The sequence below is a fragment of the Chiloscyllium plagiosum genome, chromosome 7 (assembly GCF_004010195.1).
Source record: "Chiloscyllium plagiosum isolate BGI_BamShark_2017 chromosome 7, ASM401019v2, whole genome shotgun sequence".
Taxonomy (NCBI): Eukaryota; Metazoa; Chordata; class Chondrichthyes; order Orectolobiformes; family Hemiscylliidae; genus Chiloscyllium; species Chiloscyllium plagiosum.
The window spans coordinates 52,502,133-52,518,656 of NC_057716.1; the positions used below are offsets into that span (position 1 = coordinate 52,502,133).

Sequence of the window (16,524 nt, forward strand, 5' to 3'; positions counted from 1 at the left end):
AAGTTTGTTTGTTTAAGATAGCAAACATCTTAAAACTTGAAATTCTGTTACTGACTCATTCAAATCAATCACTGGGAGTTCAAATCTGGTTTTGAAAGTTATTGGTCTCTACGGGGATCATAAATTGAAAGCTCTTGCGAGATAAAAATACAGAAGCAGGGATACAAACACTTAAAATACTAAGTATTTAAATAAGCAAAAATTCAGATACTTTTGCAGCATTCTGTTAAAAGTTAACTTTGCTATGTTGCCTGGACACTTGTTAGAAAGGGAGAACCTTTTTGTAAATGCCTTGTGACAATTAACAAAGCATAATTTGAAGACATTGGCAGAAAAATTGGAGTTAGATGTAAAAGTCCGTGCAAAAAAGCAGCAATTGCTGAAGTATTGTCTCAACCTGACCTTTGAGGAAGAGGAAAGTGATCTCCACAGCATGCAGATTGAGTTGGCTATAAACATTGGGAATTAGAAAAAGAAATGAAAGACTCAAATTAGAAAGCAATGAAAAACAGAAAGAAAAAATGAGAATTTGAAGACGAAAATGAAGGGAAGTGCAAAAACATGAACTTGACTTTCGAGGAAAAAAAGAGGAAAGTACAACTCAGAAAGGGCAACTCCAAAATAGGAAGTGAGGACCAGAAGCTTAGATTATGTAATGGTGCTAGCATTTAAAAAACCATGATAGCTCAGATTAAAATCCCAGCTTTGATTTGACACGGAATATTTGTCTAGTGCCCAAATTCAATGAAGGACTTGAAACGTTTGACAAAATTGCTACAGTACTATCATGGCTGTAAGACCATTCGATGAATTACAAACTAGTTATTATTATAATACGGGAAGATTGCTGTTCTTAACACATGTGGATTAGTGCCAGAAGCTTACAGGTAGAGGTTTAGAAATTTAAGGAAGAATACAGAACGTGGAGTTGTTTCTATGGACTTTATTAAAGGAAATATAGTTTGTTAGATGTTGGTTATAATGGTTGATCAAGACTTTAGAAATTTTAGAGTAGTATTGTTAACAGACTAAGACCATAAAGTTTTGAACATAAGAGAAGTTGCAATAATGACAGATAACTATGAATTTTCCCTCTCAGAACTCAAGAAACTCTTTTGAAGAGGTTCACAAGAGGGATCATAACATGTATGATAAATTAAATGTTTTTGAATATTGTGACCTTAGTTATGGTAGGTGACCATTAAGTCGATTAGTATTATGAAAATGGTGAAGCTTTCAGATGAATTACAGTGCATTATCCAGTCGAGAAAAGTGTTCCTCTACACTAAAGTGGGTGACACGGTGGCTCAGTGGTTAGCACTGCTGCCTCACAGCACCAGGGTCCCAGGTTCAATTCAGCCTCGGGCAACTGTCTGTGGAGTTTGCATGTTCTCCTCGTGTCTGCGTGTGTTTCCTCAGGGTGTTCTGGTTTCCTCCCACACTTCAAAGATGTGCAGGTCAGGTGAATTGGCTATACTAAATTGCCCATAATGTTAGGTACATTAGTCAGAGGGAAATGGGTCTGGATGGGTTAATTTTCGGAAGGTCGGTGTGGACTTGTTGGGCTGAAAGGCCTGTTTCCACACTGTAGGGAATCTAATCTAATCTAAACAGTTTTTAGCTTCAAACTGCAGTGTCATTTCCACCCTGTTCTTTGATATTTTCATTTATTGACAGATTATGCATCTGATTAGATTAGATTCCCCACAGTGTGGAAAAAGCCCAACAACTCCACACTGACCCACCAAAGAGTCATCCACCCAGACCCATTTCCCTCTGACTAATGCACCTAACTATGGGCAATTTAGCATGGCCAATTCACCCGAACTGCACATCTTTGGACTATGGGAGGAAACCAGAGCACCCGGAGGAAACCCACACAGACACGAGGAAAATGTGCAAACTCCACACAGACAGTCGCCCAAGGCTGGAATCAAATCTGTATCCCTTGTGCTGTGAGGCAGCTTTGCTAACCACTGAGCCACCATACCGTCCCTGCTCAGCATTTGAAGCATTAGTCCTGATTTTGATTTTGACTAAGCTTTAAACTCCATTATTGTATTCAGTTCAACAGGGCAAACTGATATGGATGTTTATAAACTTGTAAAAGCATGCTTCTAAGCAGACCAAGAGAGGGATAATGGTCAACCAATGAGTAATTGATTACTAAACAACTATTTTTGATAGTTTTATGGCTTCTTAATAAGATTAATTTTTTTAAAAATAGGTTTTGAATGGCTATGATATTTAATTCCTCATTGAATATGAATTCCTTGATTGGGGCTGTTAATCTGGTCTAATCAAGGAGCTCTGGCTGACAGATAAGAACAGAGACACTGCCAAATCAGAGTCAAGGACTCTCCATGTGTAAATAAAGGGTGACTGGGTGACAGGATACCAGCCTCTGTAGAGTTATTGCAGGGAGTAGTGGAGATATGAAAGAAGAGGGGCAAATGACAAGAGCATGCAGATATGGGGACATGAGGATATATGGGAGCAGGAGGCCTAAAGTATTCATCAAGCACAATGACCACATTGCTGTCTTCATACCCAAATTACCTCCATCGTCTTTTATTGATTCTACTCTTTCTTTGGCTGTCATCATGCTCTTTACATATATACAATGTAATATTTACACACTACGTCTTTGATTTTTCTTGATATCACTGGAAATATTTCTTCATGCCTTCTGTTTGTTTCTTTAATTACTTTTCTCATTTAATTCCTGAACTTAATATATGCTCCTTGGCTTTCAGGAACTTTTGAGCTTTTGGAATCAGATATAAACCTTTATTATCCTATTCTTCATGTTCTTGAGCATTAGGGAGGTCTCAACATTTGTTTGTTGATGATATTTGTTCTTAACTCTCTGTTGCTCCTTCTTGTCTCCTATTATTCTGACACGGATTTATCTTCAAGTTGCTGTTTCTAGTCCACTTTTGTCAAATCACATCACAGCTTAATAGAATTGGCCTTTTCCCAAACAGCCAATGTTCAGGCCAGATTTTCAAAAGGCCTCAAGGTCAAGACCTAATATTAGCAGGAATTAAGAACCCCCTGGTCCTGCAGCTCATCTCAGGATCCTGATGATTCCAGGATCATTTTAGCACGTGTGTGTGCCTGTGTGTCATCAATGAGAAATACAGTCACCATCTTAGATGTTTAATATGGGCTTCTGATTTAGGTTTGAAGTTTTCAAATGTCTGGTGAGCCTAAACAGTCTCATCCATGCTTGTGCTAGCCATTAATTTTGTGTCAAGTGACAAGTAAAATTATTTGTAGTTGTTCTTAAATCTGATCTGTGGGACCAACTAGCACTGGTATACTAGCTGCTCTTAAACTTTGCTTCTATGTTCCTTTTTGTTCCACCTCCACAGCCTCCAGAGCAGCTGACTGCTCTAATCAGCAAGTCAACAGCAGCTGCTGATATGGCAGCTGCCTGTTTTTCCCTCTGGAATCTCACAGACAGTTCCTGCCTCCTTAAGGCTCTCTATGCATCTAATATATTCACTTATACATTCCTTTGAGGTGCGAAATCACAAATAGAAAAGTGGCCCAAACATGATTAACAAAACCAATTAAGAATGGCATCAAATTATTGTGCAAAAGCTAAGAACATGGGTTTGGTAATATGAGAAAAGCATGGATAGAGAATTATTGAGCAGATACGAAAAACAGAGCATTAATGGTTGTTTTTGAAAGGGAAGACAGTGACTAGTGGGGTACCACAGAAATCAGTGCTTGAGCAATGTATATATCAACGATTTGGATGAGGGAATTGAGTGCATTATTTACAGTTTTGCTGACACAAAATTAGATGAAAGGCCATAAAGGAGACTTAGGGTGATTTAGACAAGTTGAATGAGTAGGCAAATATATGGCAGGTGCAATATGGATCTGTGGATGTGAGAAGTAAGGATTTTTTACTGCAGTTGTAAGGGTTGTGGTGAGACCACACATGGAGTATTATGTGTAGTTTTATTATGTGGGAAAATATCTAATTTTCATAGAAAAAATGATTGCTGAATGGAACACAGCAAGAGACGTTTGGTTACTGCGCTTGTATTCATTGTGGCTTAGAAGAATGAGGGGGGATCTCATTTAAATCATGAACTGATTATAACTTTCAGAAAGGGTTATATAGACTTGATGTAGAGATTATGTTTCCCCTGGCTGGGGATCCAGAACAAATCCTCATTACCCAGTATGTTATTTTGGACTGAGGTGAGGAAAAATGTCTTCACTCAAAGTGTGGTGAATTTGTGGAGTCCTCTACAACAGAACATTGTAGAGGTGAAGTCACTGAAAATAGTTAATAAAGAATTAGATGGATTTCTAAGCTGTCAGAGGGTATGGGAAGAGACAGGAGTATGGTGTAGAGTTAGTGCATCAGCCATGTTGAATGATGCAGTGAGCTCAATGGCCTATTTTCTGCGTTTCTATGTTTCTGATTGAGTGTTGACCTCTCCTTTTAGCCAATTCAGCCAGCTGAATTTTTAAAATACATCACAAGAGTGTTGCAACTCAGGAGAGGACTCAGCTGGACTGCTTTGGGTAATGAGATGCCAACCTTGTATTTCATAACAACTCTACCTCTAAATTATGATCACTGCCATTAAAATATTCTTTCATCATCAAAATTTCAATAATGCCAGATGTATTTCCAAAATAACCAAATTCAGAATTGCCTTTTACACAAAAATAGAAATTGCTGGAGAAATTCAGCAGGTCTGGCAGCCTCTGTGGACAGAAAGCAGTGTTCAGGCCCAGTGACCCTTCTTCAGAACAAGATAGTACAGTGAAAGATGGCACACATGTTGAAGACAAGGGTGGGAAGGGGGTAGGAGGGCTAAACGAAGAAACAATAGGTGGAGATGGAACCCAGAAGGAGTGAAAGACAGTTAAGCAGACCAAGGGAAGGACAATGGTAAGCCAGTGAGTCAGAAAAGTTGATAATGGGGACCATAAGTAGGTGAAAATGGATTGGCTGGGCTGAAAGCAGCCCACGCCTTGACAAGGGCTAGACCCCACACCCCTGGCTCAATGCCCCTGACCCAATATCAATCCGTGCAGTTTGTGGGTTAAACAGCTAAAGGTGTTGGGATGAGATCCTTGAGAGGCCGTTAATTGTTACCTTAAGAACCTCAATAAGCTTGAGGATAGCCAAGCTACCTGATGGCTCTGACTAGTTGAGGGCAGGCATGTAGGTGATGAGAAGGCCCTGTGCTGAATGTTATGAACCTCTTGTGCCTTCAAGCCCAGCAGCAGAAGCATGTAAAATCCAGCCTTGGATATGACCTCAGATATGCAGTCACTTCCAGGACCAAGAGATGGAAGGTAGGATTAGATCAGATCATTGATTTTGGCTGGCCAGAGACAATGAGCTCACTGAGCTCCTTCAGCTCTGTATCTATAAGCAACAATTAACTGCCGCTTGTATTAATATTTCATCCAGACTGGTCAGCAAAACATGTAGCAAATGTTTTTGATGGGTGGTCCTCATTATATTTACTGGCTCCACATTTACACAAAATATTGAAAAATTTCAGTGCTGTTGGAATGGTAAATGTTTACTAACCAGTTTGAATGTCTGCTGGTTTTTATAAACTGTTGGAAGATTTTAATTTTTTTTTCCCCAACCAAACAGGGACTAAAGTACCCTTTGCCCTAAATTGCTTATTTTGCTGCCAACAAATTTGACTTCACAATGACCATGTTAATAAATTCATATTGTTTTAACAATTCCCCTAGTATATGATGAGTAAATAACGAGACCGTGTCAAACAGTCATTAAGTAGACTGATGAGGCCTGAATTTTGTAAAGCCATTTTCTTTTCACTGCAGGCAGGAAAGTTCAAGGGCATAACAGGCCACTGGAAAAATTAATTGTAACATAAAATTCCTAAATTGTCACCTTGGGTGAGGCAGTAATCTTAAAACACTTTTGACAGCGTACCAGAGCCTCATAAATAATAAAAAAAAATTTTTTAAAAGTCAGTTGAAATTTGCTCAAAGCTGCAATAGTGGCCCATGTCTCAAATGATGTGAAACATTTATTGGTAGTTGAAGAACACTGCTTCAAAGTTGCTTCAAAATTAACTGAAGCTAATGACGGATAGTGCTTGTGAGAAAATTACAGTTTGCTTACCATTAGAAATTGGAGTCTGTTCTGTTACGCACCCAACTCTACTCATCTACTTTTGCTACATATCCCTTGACAACCTTGCCTCTTAAAAAACAACTGATCTGTGTCTTTACAGTTTCATTTGATGAAACTCAGTCTTTTTGGGGAAAGGGATCTACATTTTCATTACTCTCATATGTAAAAATGCTTTGGATTTGACACCCAACTGGTCTAATTCTAACATTAAGATTATGCCCCAACCAAAATAAATAGTTTTTGTATCTAATGCGTTGCACCCCTTTGTCATTTTAAACATGCCCAAACTGAAAGCACTAATTCAGAATGAGTCTGATTGAGGCTCAGGACAATAGAAGCATAAAATAAAATAAGACAAAGAATTGTAGACGCTGAAGATCTCAGACAAAAGCACTAATTGCTGGAGAAACTCAGCAGATCTGACAGCATGTATGGAGACATGTTTCCAATCCAATGATTGTCCTTCAGAAGCATAAGTTCATTGCTTTGTGTGTTTCAATTGTAATATTATTAATTTTGCGAACAACCATTCCTGTGAAGTACTACAAAAATAAGAATTTTTTCATGAGCGAATGATTAAATTGAACTAAAATTACAGACAATGGTCTGAATGGTACTTGCTGCTGAACTTGAAGAAAGCTGCCTACAAAGATCTAGAAATCTCTGTGGTATAGATTTCACATTTGGTGACAATTACTTGATTCTGTCACTTTCACAAGGGGACTTGCAGCACCAGCACCATGAACTTTATTCAGCAAGGAAAAACAATGAACTACATTGAAGCATTCTGATAGATAGCAGACCAAAAAATAAAACCATTGATACTCGATTAGTTTATATACATTTTACAGAGAATGAAATAATGATTGGGATTTTTAAAAAAATGTTTATGGATCAAAGGAATTGCTGCCTAGTCCAGCACTTATTGCCAATTCCTAACTGTTCTGGAGAAGATGGTGAGAGCTTCCTTCTTGAATGACTATAGTCCTTTGAGTGTAGATACATCCAAAGTGCTCTTAGGAAGTGAATTCCAAGGTTTTGACCCAGTGAGAGCAAAGGAATGGTAATATAGATCCAAGTCAAGATAGTGTTTTACCTGAAAGGGGACTTGCAGGTGGTGGTGTTCCTGTCTGCTGTGCTTATCCTTTTTAGATGGCAATGGGATTGGGAGTTTGGAAGGTGCCGTTGAGGAGATTTAGTGAATTGTTGTACGGTATCTTGTAAATGGTACCTACTGCTGCAACCATGTGTGGCAGTAAAGGGAGTAAATGTTGAAGGTGTTAGATGGGCTGTCAATCAAGAGGTAAAAACAATGACTGCAGATGCTGGAAATCAGATTCTGGATTAGTGGTGCTGGAAGAGCACAGCTAATCCAGAATGTCAATCAAGAGGGTTTGCTTCATCCTGGATTCTGTGGAGCTTCTTGGGTAATTTTGGAGCTCCACTCATCCAAGCAACTGAGGAGTATTCCAGCACACTCATGTAGTAGAACATCAACAAACTTTTCAAATATAAAATAGAAAACTAAACAACATTTTTTTCCTAATGGGAATAACAACATTTCACAAACATAAAATTAGTTCCCAGAGCCAGAGATGGTTTCTCATTAGTAGTGTGAAGTAGTATAGTAGTACAAATTAAATTCCCCCACATTAACAGGCATAAGAGTTTGGGGGATTTTTTAAAAACAGCACTACTACAGCATCAAGGGCAAGTTCTCATCAGTTCAGTGGTTTATAAAAATCTATTCAGCAAGATAAGCAATGAACCACACTGAGGCATTCGGATAGATAGAACATAGAACAATAAAGCGCAGAACAATATAGCCCTTCGGCCCTCAATGCTGCGCCGACCTGTGAACTATTCTCAGCTCGTCCCCTACACTATTCTATCATCATCCATGTGCTTATCCAAAGATTGTTTAAATTTCCCTAATGTGGCTGAGTTAACTACATTGGCAGGTAGGGCATTCCATGCCCTTACTACTGTCTGAGTAAACCAAAAAAAAAATCATTGATTATCCATTATTTTATATACATTTTACAGAGGATGAAATAATGATTGGGATTTTTAAAAAAATGTTTATGGATCAAAGGAATTGCAGCCTACAATTTCTAACTGTTCTGGAGAAAGAGATGAGAGCTTCCTTCTTGAATGGCTGTAGTCCTTTCAGTGTAGATACATCCAAACTGCTATTAGGAAGTGAATTCCAAGGTTTGACCCAGTGCGAGCAAAGGAATGTACATGTAAATGAAGTCTGTGTGGAGACTTCCACAGCACAGGAGCAGCAGGGAACCAACAAAGGCAATTCTTGGACTTCTACATTTACCTGCACAGGTGCAGTTACCCAAAGATGCGGTCAGTCTCACAAAGTAATTCCAGTGAAGATGATATTTTTTGACATCAAAAGAACCACAAAATCCAGTCCATCAACTTCTCAAACTAATTTTGAAAAATCAAATTGTTGTTTGTCCTCATTTGTTCTATATTTGTGTGGCAGAATCAAAGAAGTCAAAAGGTACTGTATATTCTTTTAATAAAGAGAAGGGAATTTAAATTGTACCATCAGCTGTCTAGGGTTGACATTAGGCACATTTGGTAGTGAATGATTGTAACATTTGTCTGCACAAGAACTAGAATTCCATTCTTTTAGAAATAATTTCAAATTTGTGAAGCTCTTTCAAATATTTTACTGCAGTAAAGTACAACATGAATGCATATTTTTAATATAAGTTATGATGCATTCACAATACTTTCTGTGAAATGTAGTTAAATAAGCTCATTTCAATCCAGTAATTTTTGATATCTTTCTCTTTAATTACAAGCCATAAGTGCTTACCATTGAGTTCATAGCAAAGTGATTGTGCTGAGTCTGTAGATCCAGAGCATGCTGATAACTCACTCCAATCTCAGTATGACTTTGAAGAAACAATTGTTTGTTGTGGCTAATCCAATCAAACATCTAAATAAAAATAAAATAGGTTAGAACTGCTTCTGAGATGAAACCTCTCTTAAAATGTTAACAGGAAATTGTCACTTATACAGAATATCAGAAAGAAACAGGCAAATAATCAAAATTAAAACATTTTAGAGTCATTTGACAAGTAAAAGTCAGAGATTTGGAGAAAAAATGCAAATGGAGTAAAAAAATCAACAGAAAGAGACACAGATGAAGATTATTTCCTATCAGTGACTCCGGTTTATGTCAGCTTTCAAAGTCTTGAAGAATTGAATCATGTGTCTACAAAAGAATGTATTATAGAATCACAGAATTTTACAGGGCAGCAGGAGACTGTTAAGCCGACCATGTCTGTGCTAGCTCCCCACCAAAAAGCCACCGAGTCAGTCCTATTTCTCCATGTCTAAATTCTCCATTCTCTAAATACATCACTTTCAAGTATGTGTACAAAATAACCAAGGTTTGCTTCATCAGTTAGATGCATATTTCATTTACATATATAATAATGTTCACTGATGAGATAGCAGGCAGGTCAACTTTGCTTTGTAAAATTCACTTGGTACCTCTTCATATTAACCCACAGATTGCTGAAGAATGTGACAATGTTCACAACAGATTTCCAGTGACTGAGCCATTTGAAATACACAGTTGACTGAATTAGTTTCCTGTTCCTCCACATCACCATTTGGCAGCAGCCCAATAACAAATTGTAACACACTGAATATTTTTGCAAATATCACCTGACAGGTGCAAGGAGGTGGAAAGTTGGATCTTTATGCCTTGCTGACATGAGTGCTTGACCAATTTGAGCTGAAAAATGTGTTGCTGGAAAAGCGCAGCAGGTCAGGCAGCATCCAAGGAGCAGGAAAATCGACGTTTCGGGCATAAGCCCTTCTTCAGGAATCTGAAGAAGGGATTATGCCTGAAACATCGATTCTCCTGCTCCTTGGATGCTGCCTGACCTGCTGCGCTTTTCCAGCAACACATTTTTCAGCTCTGATCTCCAGCATCTGCAGTCCTCACTTTCTCCTGCTTGACCAATTTCCCACCTTCAACTCAGCATTTCAAGAAAGTGATAATGACATGATGACACTATAATCCCACATGTTCGACCATTACTGCATAATTTATGTTTAGATGCAATTTTTAAAATTGGATAAAATAGAAGAGGTTTTCAAGAACTTACTTGTCACTTACAATGATTAGTAAAGAATTATTTTTCAGCTGGATCAGTACCTTGTGTTTTCGAGGGATATGGGCCAAATGCTGGCAAATGGGATTAGGTCAGAATGGGATATCTGGTCAGCATGGATGAGCTGGACCAAAGGGTCTGTCTCTGTGCTGTATGACTCTGTGAGAAGTTTCACTATTGTTCCTGACACCTTCTTTACGAGGCTCCTTTTTTAACTTGCTGACAATTTTAAAGAAAGAATAATGGGTTTGCCTCATTGGAAATTCCCTTGTACAGTCTATTAAGAGGAAATTTCCTGTTACTCAGTTTTTTTGGTGAAACAACAAAGAAGGCAATTCACCTATTTGGGTATTATAGAGTGTCATCAAGTGCCCAACCAGTCCACACCGGCTTTCTGAAGAGAAACCCACCCAGACCCATTCCCCTCTGACTAACGCATTTAACACTATGGGCAATTTAGCATGCCAATTCGCCAAGCCTGCACACCTTTGGACTGACAGACACACCTGTCTATCTATACTCTAACTCCGGAATATCTGGGCCTAGGCATTTGCTTCAGCTATGCCTGCAGCAGTGCTTCCTGAAACTGCTATTAACTAGTGATGACACATCCTGCAACTTGATCAACAACCTACCTCCACCGAGACTATACCACTCCAGGTGCTGGAAATTAGAAAAGGCATGGACGCCCATTACATCAGGTCTCCTTCCATTCCAAGTTCATTAAGATTTCCTGAGGCTCACACATTGTATCACTCAGCTTTCTGCTGTTGTAGCCACAATGATCCTGAACTGTGCTCTACAGTCCTTAAGATGTCGGTAATGTCAGTAGTATACAAATACTGATCAAGTCAAGAACGACATATTTGCCAGAATGAGCAATTCTTTCTCCTCTTTGAACAACAAAAACAGCCTAAAATATGGCTGAAAAACTTCTCATGCTCCAAAACACCATTGATTGGACCCCTGTGATCATACAGTATGTGTTTTGTGGATCAATGCCATTGTGTTCATCAACAGAAAACAAAGCCACTCTGAATATTGAGTTGCAGTGTGCAATGGAAAACCTACTTTCTTGGGGAGCCACCACATTGCCTTCATTTTATTACTTTTCAATAAATCACCTCTTCTGATTGTAAAAATGCTGAGTGGTTTATCAAGGTTCCCATTTCAAACCATGATTGATGATACTTTTGCACATTCCCAGACCATTATCTGAACGCCACAGTAACAAGGCCTATCCTGCCATCAGAGACACAATCAAGCAGCAATGTTCAAGTTGTGTTTCACAAATGTGGAATGGATTGGAAGTATCTCAAAATCATGATTGTAATGTTACATTAATGTAACACGCAATGCACAAAAAGGCAGCACAAAATGAAAGCCTGGAAAAGAAAGCTTCAAAGAAGATGCCTAATTGGAGCAGCAATAACATCAGCAGAATGTGATGGACAATGCAGTGCCATATATAAGACATAATTATGCTATTCTTATTAAAAGATCTTCTGTCTTGAACAATATCTGTCTCCTCTATATCTTATATAGATCTTACTTTTCCCCTTACAAAGATATCACTTAAGGTCTTCTCATTAATTCCCTCAATTTTGCTCCACAAAGCACTGAATGAATACCACTTTCAAAACTTGTCAAGAACATTTTCTGCATACACAACTTGCATGCATATCATTTGAATGAAAACTCAGGCTGAGTATTGTCTGTTCTCTGTTTAACTATTTATGGCTATCGTCAATAGTTCACCCAGGTCTGGTACCATTTTTCAGTGCAACTGAAGTGACACAAGGGCAAGAGATGGTTGGTGCTGTAATTTGAATAACTTCTTTGGATTTAAGTGAGTTTCTTGTTGCACAGCTCTACTGCATACTGCATCTCATATCCTGTTGCATGAACATCAACAGCAGAAGAGTGAACTGCCTTTCAGGTCCCAACAAAAGGTATTTGAGCTGCCAAACGGGAGCATGAGCTGGCAGAGACAAGAGGCACTGTTCAATTGAAGTTAAAGCTGCTTGTTTCTTTAACTGTGAAGTAATGTACTGTGACACGCCAGTAATATTTTCTTCCTGAGTTTCTCCACTTGATATTCCCTGTGCTCTGTACGTTAACCACCACCTTCCTGTCCTCTGGCAAAGTTCACTATGCTCTACCTGGGGTAGAACTTGGCTCTTTTAGCTTTTAGAGAGTGCCTTAATCCTTCTATTTTCCATTGGTTAACAGGTCAGGTATCTCCTATGGTTTGGGCACAATGAAATATCTTAGGAGACCCTCAAGGTCCACCCTCAGGAAACAAAAATGGGAACAGGTGAGCGAGGAGGTCATTTTTAAATTCTTTCGTGGAACATAGGTATCCCTGGTCAGCCCTACATTTATCATCCTCTCTTGTTGCTCAGATGGCAGTTAACATTTAATTACTTGGCTGTGGATCTGAAGACTTATGTAGGGCAGACCAAATAGGGGTGGCAGATTTCATTCCTTTAAGATATTGCCAAACCAGTTGGTTTTTACAAAAAACAGCAATGATTACATGGTCATCATTAGGCCAGCCTTTTACTTCCAGATTTTTATTGAATTCAAATTTCACCATTTGCCATGATGGCATTTGAACCCCTGTAATCAGAACATCACTCTGGGTTTACTAACCCCGTGATACTACCAGTATGCCACCATCTCCTCCAGAACTCAATCCTATGATATAGTAGTGGCACCACAAGAAGTCCAATGTCCTCAAGGTGGTTAGTCAAGGTCAGCGAATGCATCTTCCCATGTAAAATGCCCAACCCACCACTCCACCAAATAATCACGCTGCTCAATGCCCCATAGTCCCATCTCTCCACAGCAACACTGCTGAGCACCCAAGACTTCTACCAATGTTCCAGATTCTCCACCACATCTTCACCAACAAATCAATATGACCAGCTATTCACTCATCCCTCAGTGCTTCCACTTATCTCCAGCTGTTCAGTAACAATCAATGACATCCTGCCCTGTCTTTTTGAGGACAAAGTCTGATACAGTAGGAGGTAATCGCAAAGATGTCAAGAGGACAAGAACACCTGCATCTCCTGAATCCTGTGAAGGCGATGGCTTTCAAAAAGATGGAGTTGGTTGCAATCGAGCTCTTGGCATCTGCTATTGCTGAGACCATTGAGGATGACAATATGGTCCTATCTATGCCCTTTTTCAACCCCTGATATATGCTCATCTTTATGGCTTAATGGATGAACTGTTGTGAAGTTGCCATGGACCTCTTGCCTCTCTCTCCATAAACATCCATTCCTCACACAAACTTTCTCCCTCTGATTTCTTGTTTTCAGATACTGAAGAACTGCCATTTGTTAGTTGTACATCAACTGGATTTTAGTTGTAATCATATAGTGTGCATTAACTGGGGACTTAATAGTGCTCACATTTACACTGGAGCAGGCTGAAATTGAGGTTGTTGAATTGGAGGTACATAATATTTCATATTAGTTTCTATAAACAAAAGCTTCACAGTCTCTTAAGATTAGCCTCCAGTTCTTTGTTTCACTACCTGATTATCTGAGTTTTAGAACAGTAACAGGAGATGGTTGTCTAATGACGTTGGTTGGAATCTACAAGTTTTCTCGCCATAAAACTGAAGTCCTCGTGGCCCTAATCAAAATTACAGAAAGCAATTTCTTTCTTCGCAGTGTCAGAAACTCAGGGATGACCTTATAGAGATTTATACAATCATGAGGGACATGAGTAAGAGTAAACAGACAAGGTCTTTTCCCTGGGCTGGGGGAGTCTAGAACTCGAGAGCATAGGTTTAGGATGAGAGGGGGAAAATTTAAAAGGGATCTAAGGAGCAACTTCTTTATGCAGAGGATGTTGCGTGTATGGAATGAGCTGCCAGAAGAGGTGGTGGAAGTTTGAACAATTACAATATTTAAAAGGCATCTAGATGGGTATAATAATATGAAAGGTTTAGAGGGATATGGGCCAAGTGCTGGCAAAGGGAAAGGATTAGTTGAGGATATCTGGTCGAGTTGGACCAGAGTCTGCTTCTGTGTTGTACATCTCTATGACTCTACAACTCGATAAATTATTGGGATATAATTACCCTCCAATGTTTCTGGTGTCAGGACTACTTGATCAGTGAAACAGTGAGATTGATAATGTGGACAAGGTTACTATTCCACAAAAGAGAAAAGAGACATGGATGTTGCTCGTTGCAGGAAATAAAATCAAAAGGAAATTGTTTTGACATACATGTGAGTTAGATAGTGACAAAGGTTTGGATCTTCTAACAGAGTTCCTGGATGAAATCTCCAAGAAAGATCCTGTTAAATTCCTCTGAGGCTTGGTCAGTAAATGGATTTCAGTAAATGGCTAGTCATTTCACAAAGGCAACATACTATAGTTCATATAGCATCTTTCATATCACAGACTTTACCACATTGTACAAAAGCTGGATAAAGATCAGGATAAATATTCACACATAAATTGCTAGATTGTGCAGAGCTGCCTCCTGTGGACAAACAAGTGGTTCTCCTGGAGTTTAGATCTCTGAGAAAATGTTTGATCAGACGTCAGCTGCCTTGAAAAGGTTCCTTGTGAATGATTCATTTTCTATTCCAAAGAATAGAAAATTCAATAGTTACCAGGTTTAGAAGTAGGTAATGGAAGAATTAAAGACAGAAAGAATCTGGATGAAAGCACAACTATGAAATCTGGTTATATTAGCAGAAGTCAAAATTGGAATGGTAATAGTAGGCAAATGAATCCCAGGAATGCCCCAGGAAAAGCTAACAGATGCTTTAGATTTGATTCACTAAATATTAATGGAATGTTCCAAAAATAAAGAGGAGGGATCTTTGAAATGACACAAGAGAAAGGCAGCCTGAGAAGAGGATGAAGATAATGGTGAACCTGAATGGACTGTACTGTTCACAAGGGTCTGTTTTTTCATTGCTCCAGAGTCCCCACCACCATGGCGGGAGGGTAATGGTGGGGACATTGGCGAGTAGCATCCTCCAATTTGCTTGAAGGCCTGTGAAGGTGGCTCTCTACTCCTTTCACGTCACCAGCTCGCACCCTACCAGGCTGGATTATGAATTTCAAGTCAAGCTTAGAGTGGTGCTGGAAAAGCACAGCCGGTAGGGTGGCATCTGAGGAGCAGGAAAAGCAGGATCTTCCTGTTCCTCGGATGCTGCCTGACCTGCTGTGCTTTTCCAGCACCACTCTAATCTTGACTCTGATCTCCAGCATCTGCAGTCCTCACTTTCACCTACTGGATTATGAATTTGCCACGTAAGGCCTCAATTAACACACTACCAGGGAGGGGAGTTCTACAGCTTTCCTGCCCATGGCAGAAGTACAGTAAGAGTGGAGATACCCTGTGACATCTTACAGGCCCTTCCCTTGCTAATCCATCACCAGAAGCTTGGAAAATTCAAGATAATGGTTTTAATCATATAATGAATGTATTGGTCATGGTCATTGTATGATATTAGATAGAGATATCTATTATAATAGTTAAGACATTACTTTGATTCATTAAGTAGTGATGATTGATGCAATGTTAAGGAATAGACTAGTATTGGTGTGGTTTTAATGACATCTCTGCAATCATGTGCTAAACCAAGTAAAATAGCAGGAGTAAATTACTTCAAATTGAGATACTTATTCTGTTGTGCTAAATTTCCCTGGAAAAAGGCACAAATGAAACTTGACATGGAACATGATAAAGAAATTATTTTTGAACAGATTGTCATCAGACCGCTGGACTAATGTTAGTGATGAATCCTTTCTCAATAGCGCACACTGGCTCACAAATAAGAGTCAGCACAGCATCTCAGAAAAATAATGCTTAGTTTCTTGAGTGCTACCTTCATTGTGGCATCTGGAGGTGAATTTCTTAATTATCTCCCTTTAAATTTAATTTTCGAAACAAACTTGTACATTTGAAAATGTTCCACTTTAAGGGTTATACAAGGTTAGATTTATCAGGTTACAATTGATAACCCTTCATACTATCTACAGTGACAGCAGATGAAAATATCTCCTCCAAATGTACATAAAAGAATTACATGTACAGTTAGTTAAGGTTTCTGAAAAGCTTTGTAACTTCAAATTTTCTGTACAACAGTAGAATCACTAAATGGCACAGTCTGCAGCTATTACAAAAGCTAACTTAATTCAAGTTAACTTCCCCCTAGGGCTTTAAAGTTACAT

General features: G+C 38.9%; 1 protein-coding gene across 11 annotated transcripts in view; it reads right to left on the reverse strand.

The window, feature by feature from the left end:
• The window catches only part of kalrna (kalirin RhoGEF kinase a), a 713,874-nt gene that overhangs the window by 389,049 nt on the left and 308,301 nt on the right, over positions 1–16,524 (reverse strand). For all 11 annotated transcript variants that reach the window (XM_043693727.1, XM_043693729.1, XM_043693725.1 and 8 more), the window contains exon 6: positions 9,000–9,122. In XM_043693727.1, coding sequence (XP_043549662.1) covers positions 9,000–9,122 — 123 coding nt within the window. The remainder of the gene's footprint in view (positions 1–8,999; positions 9,123–16,524) is intronic.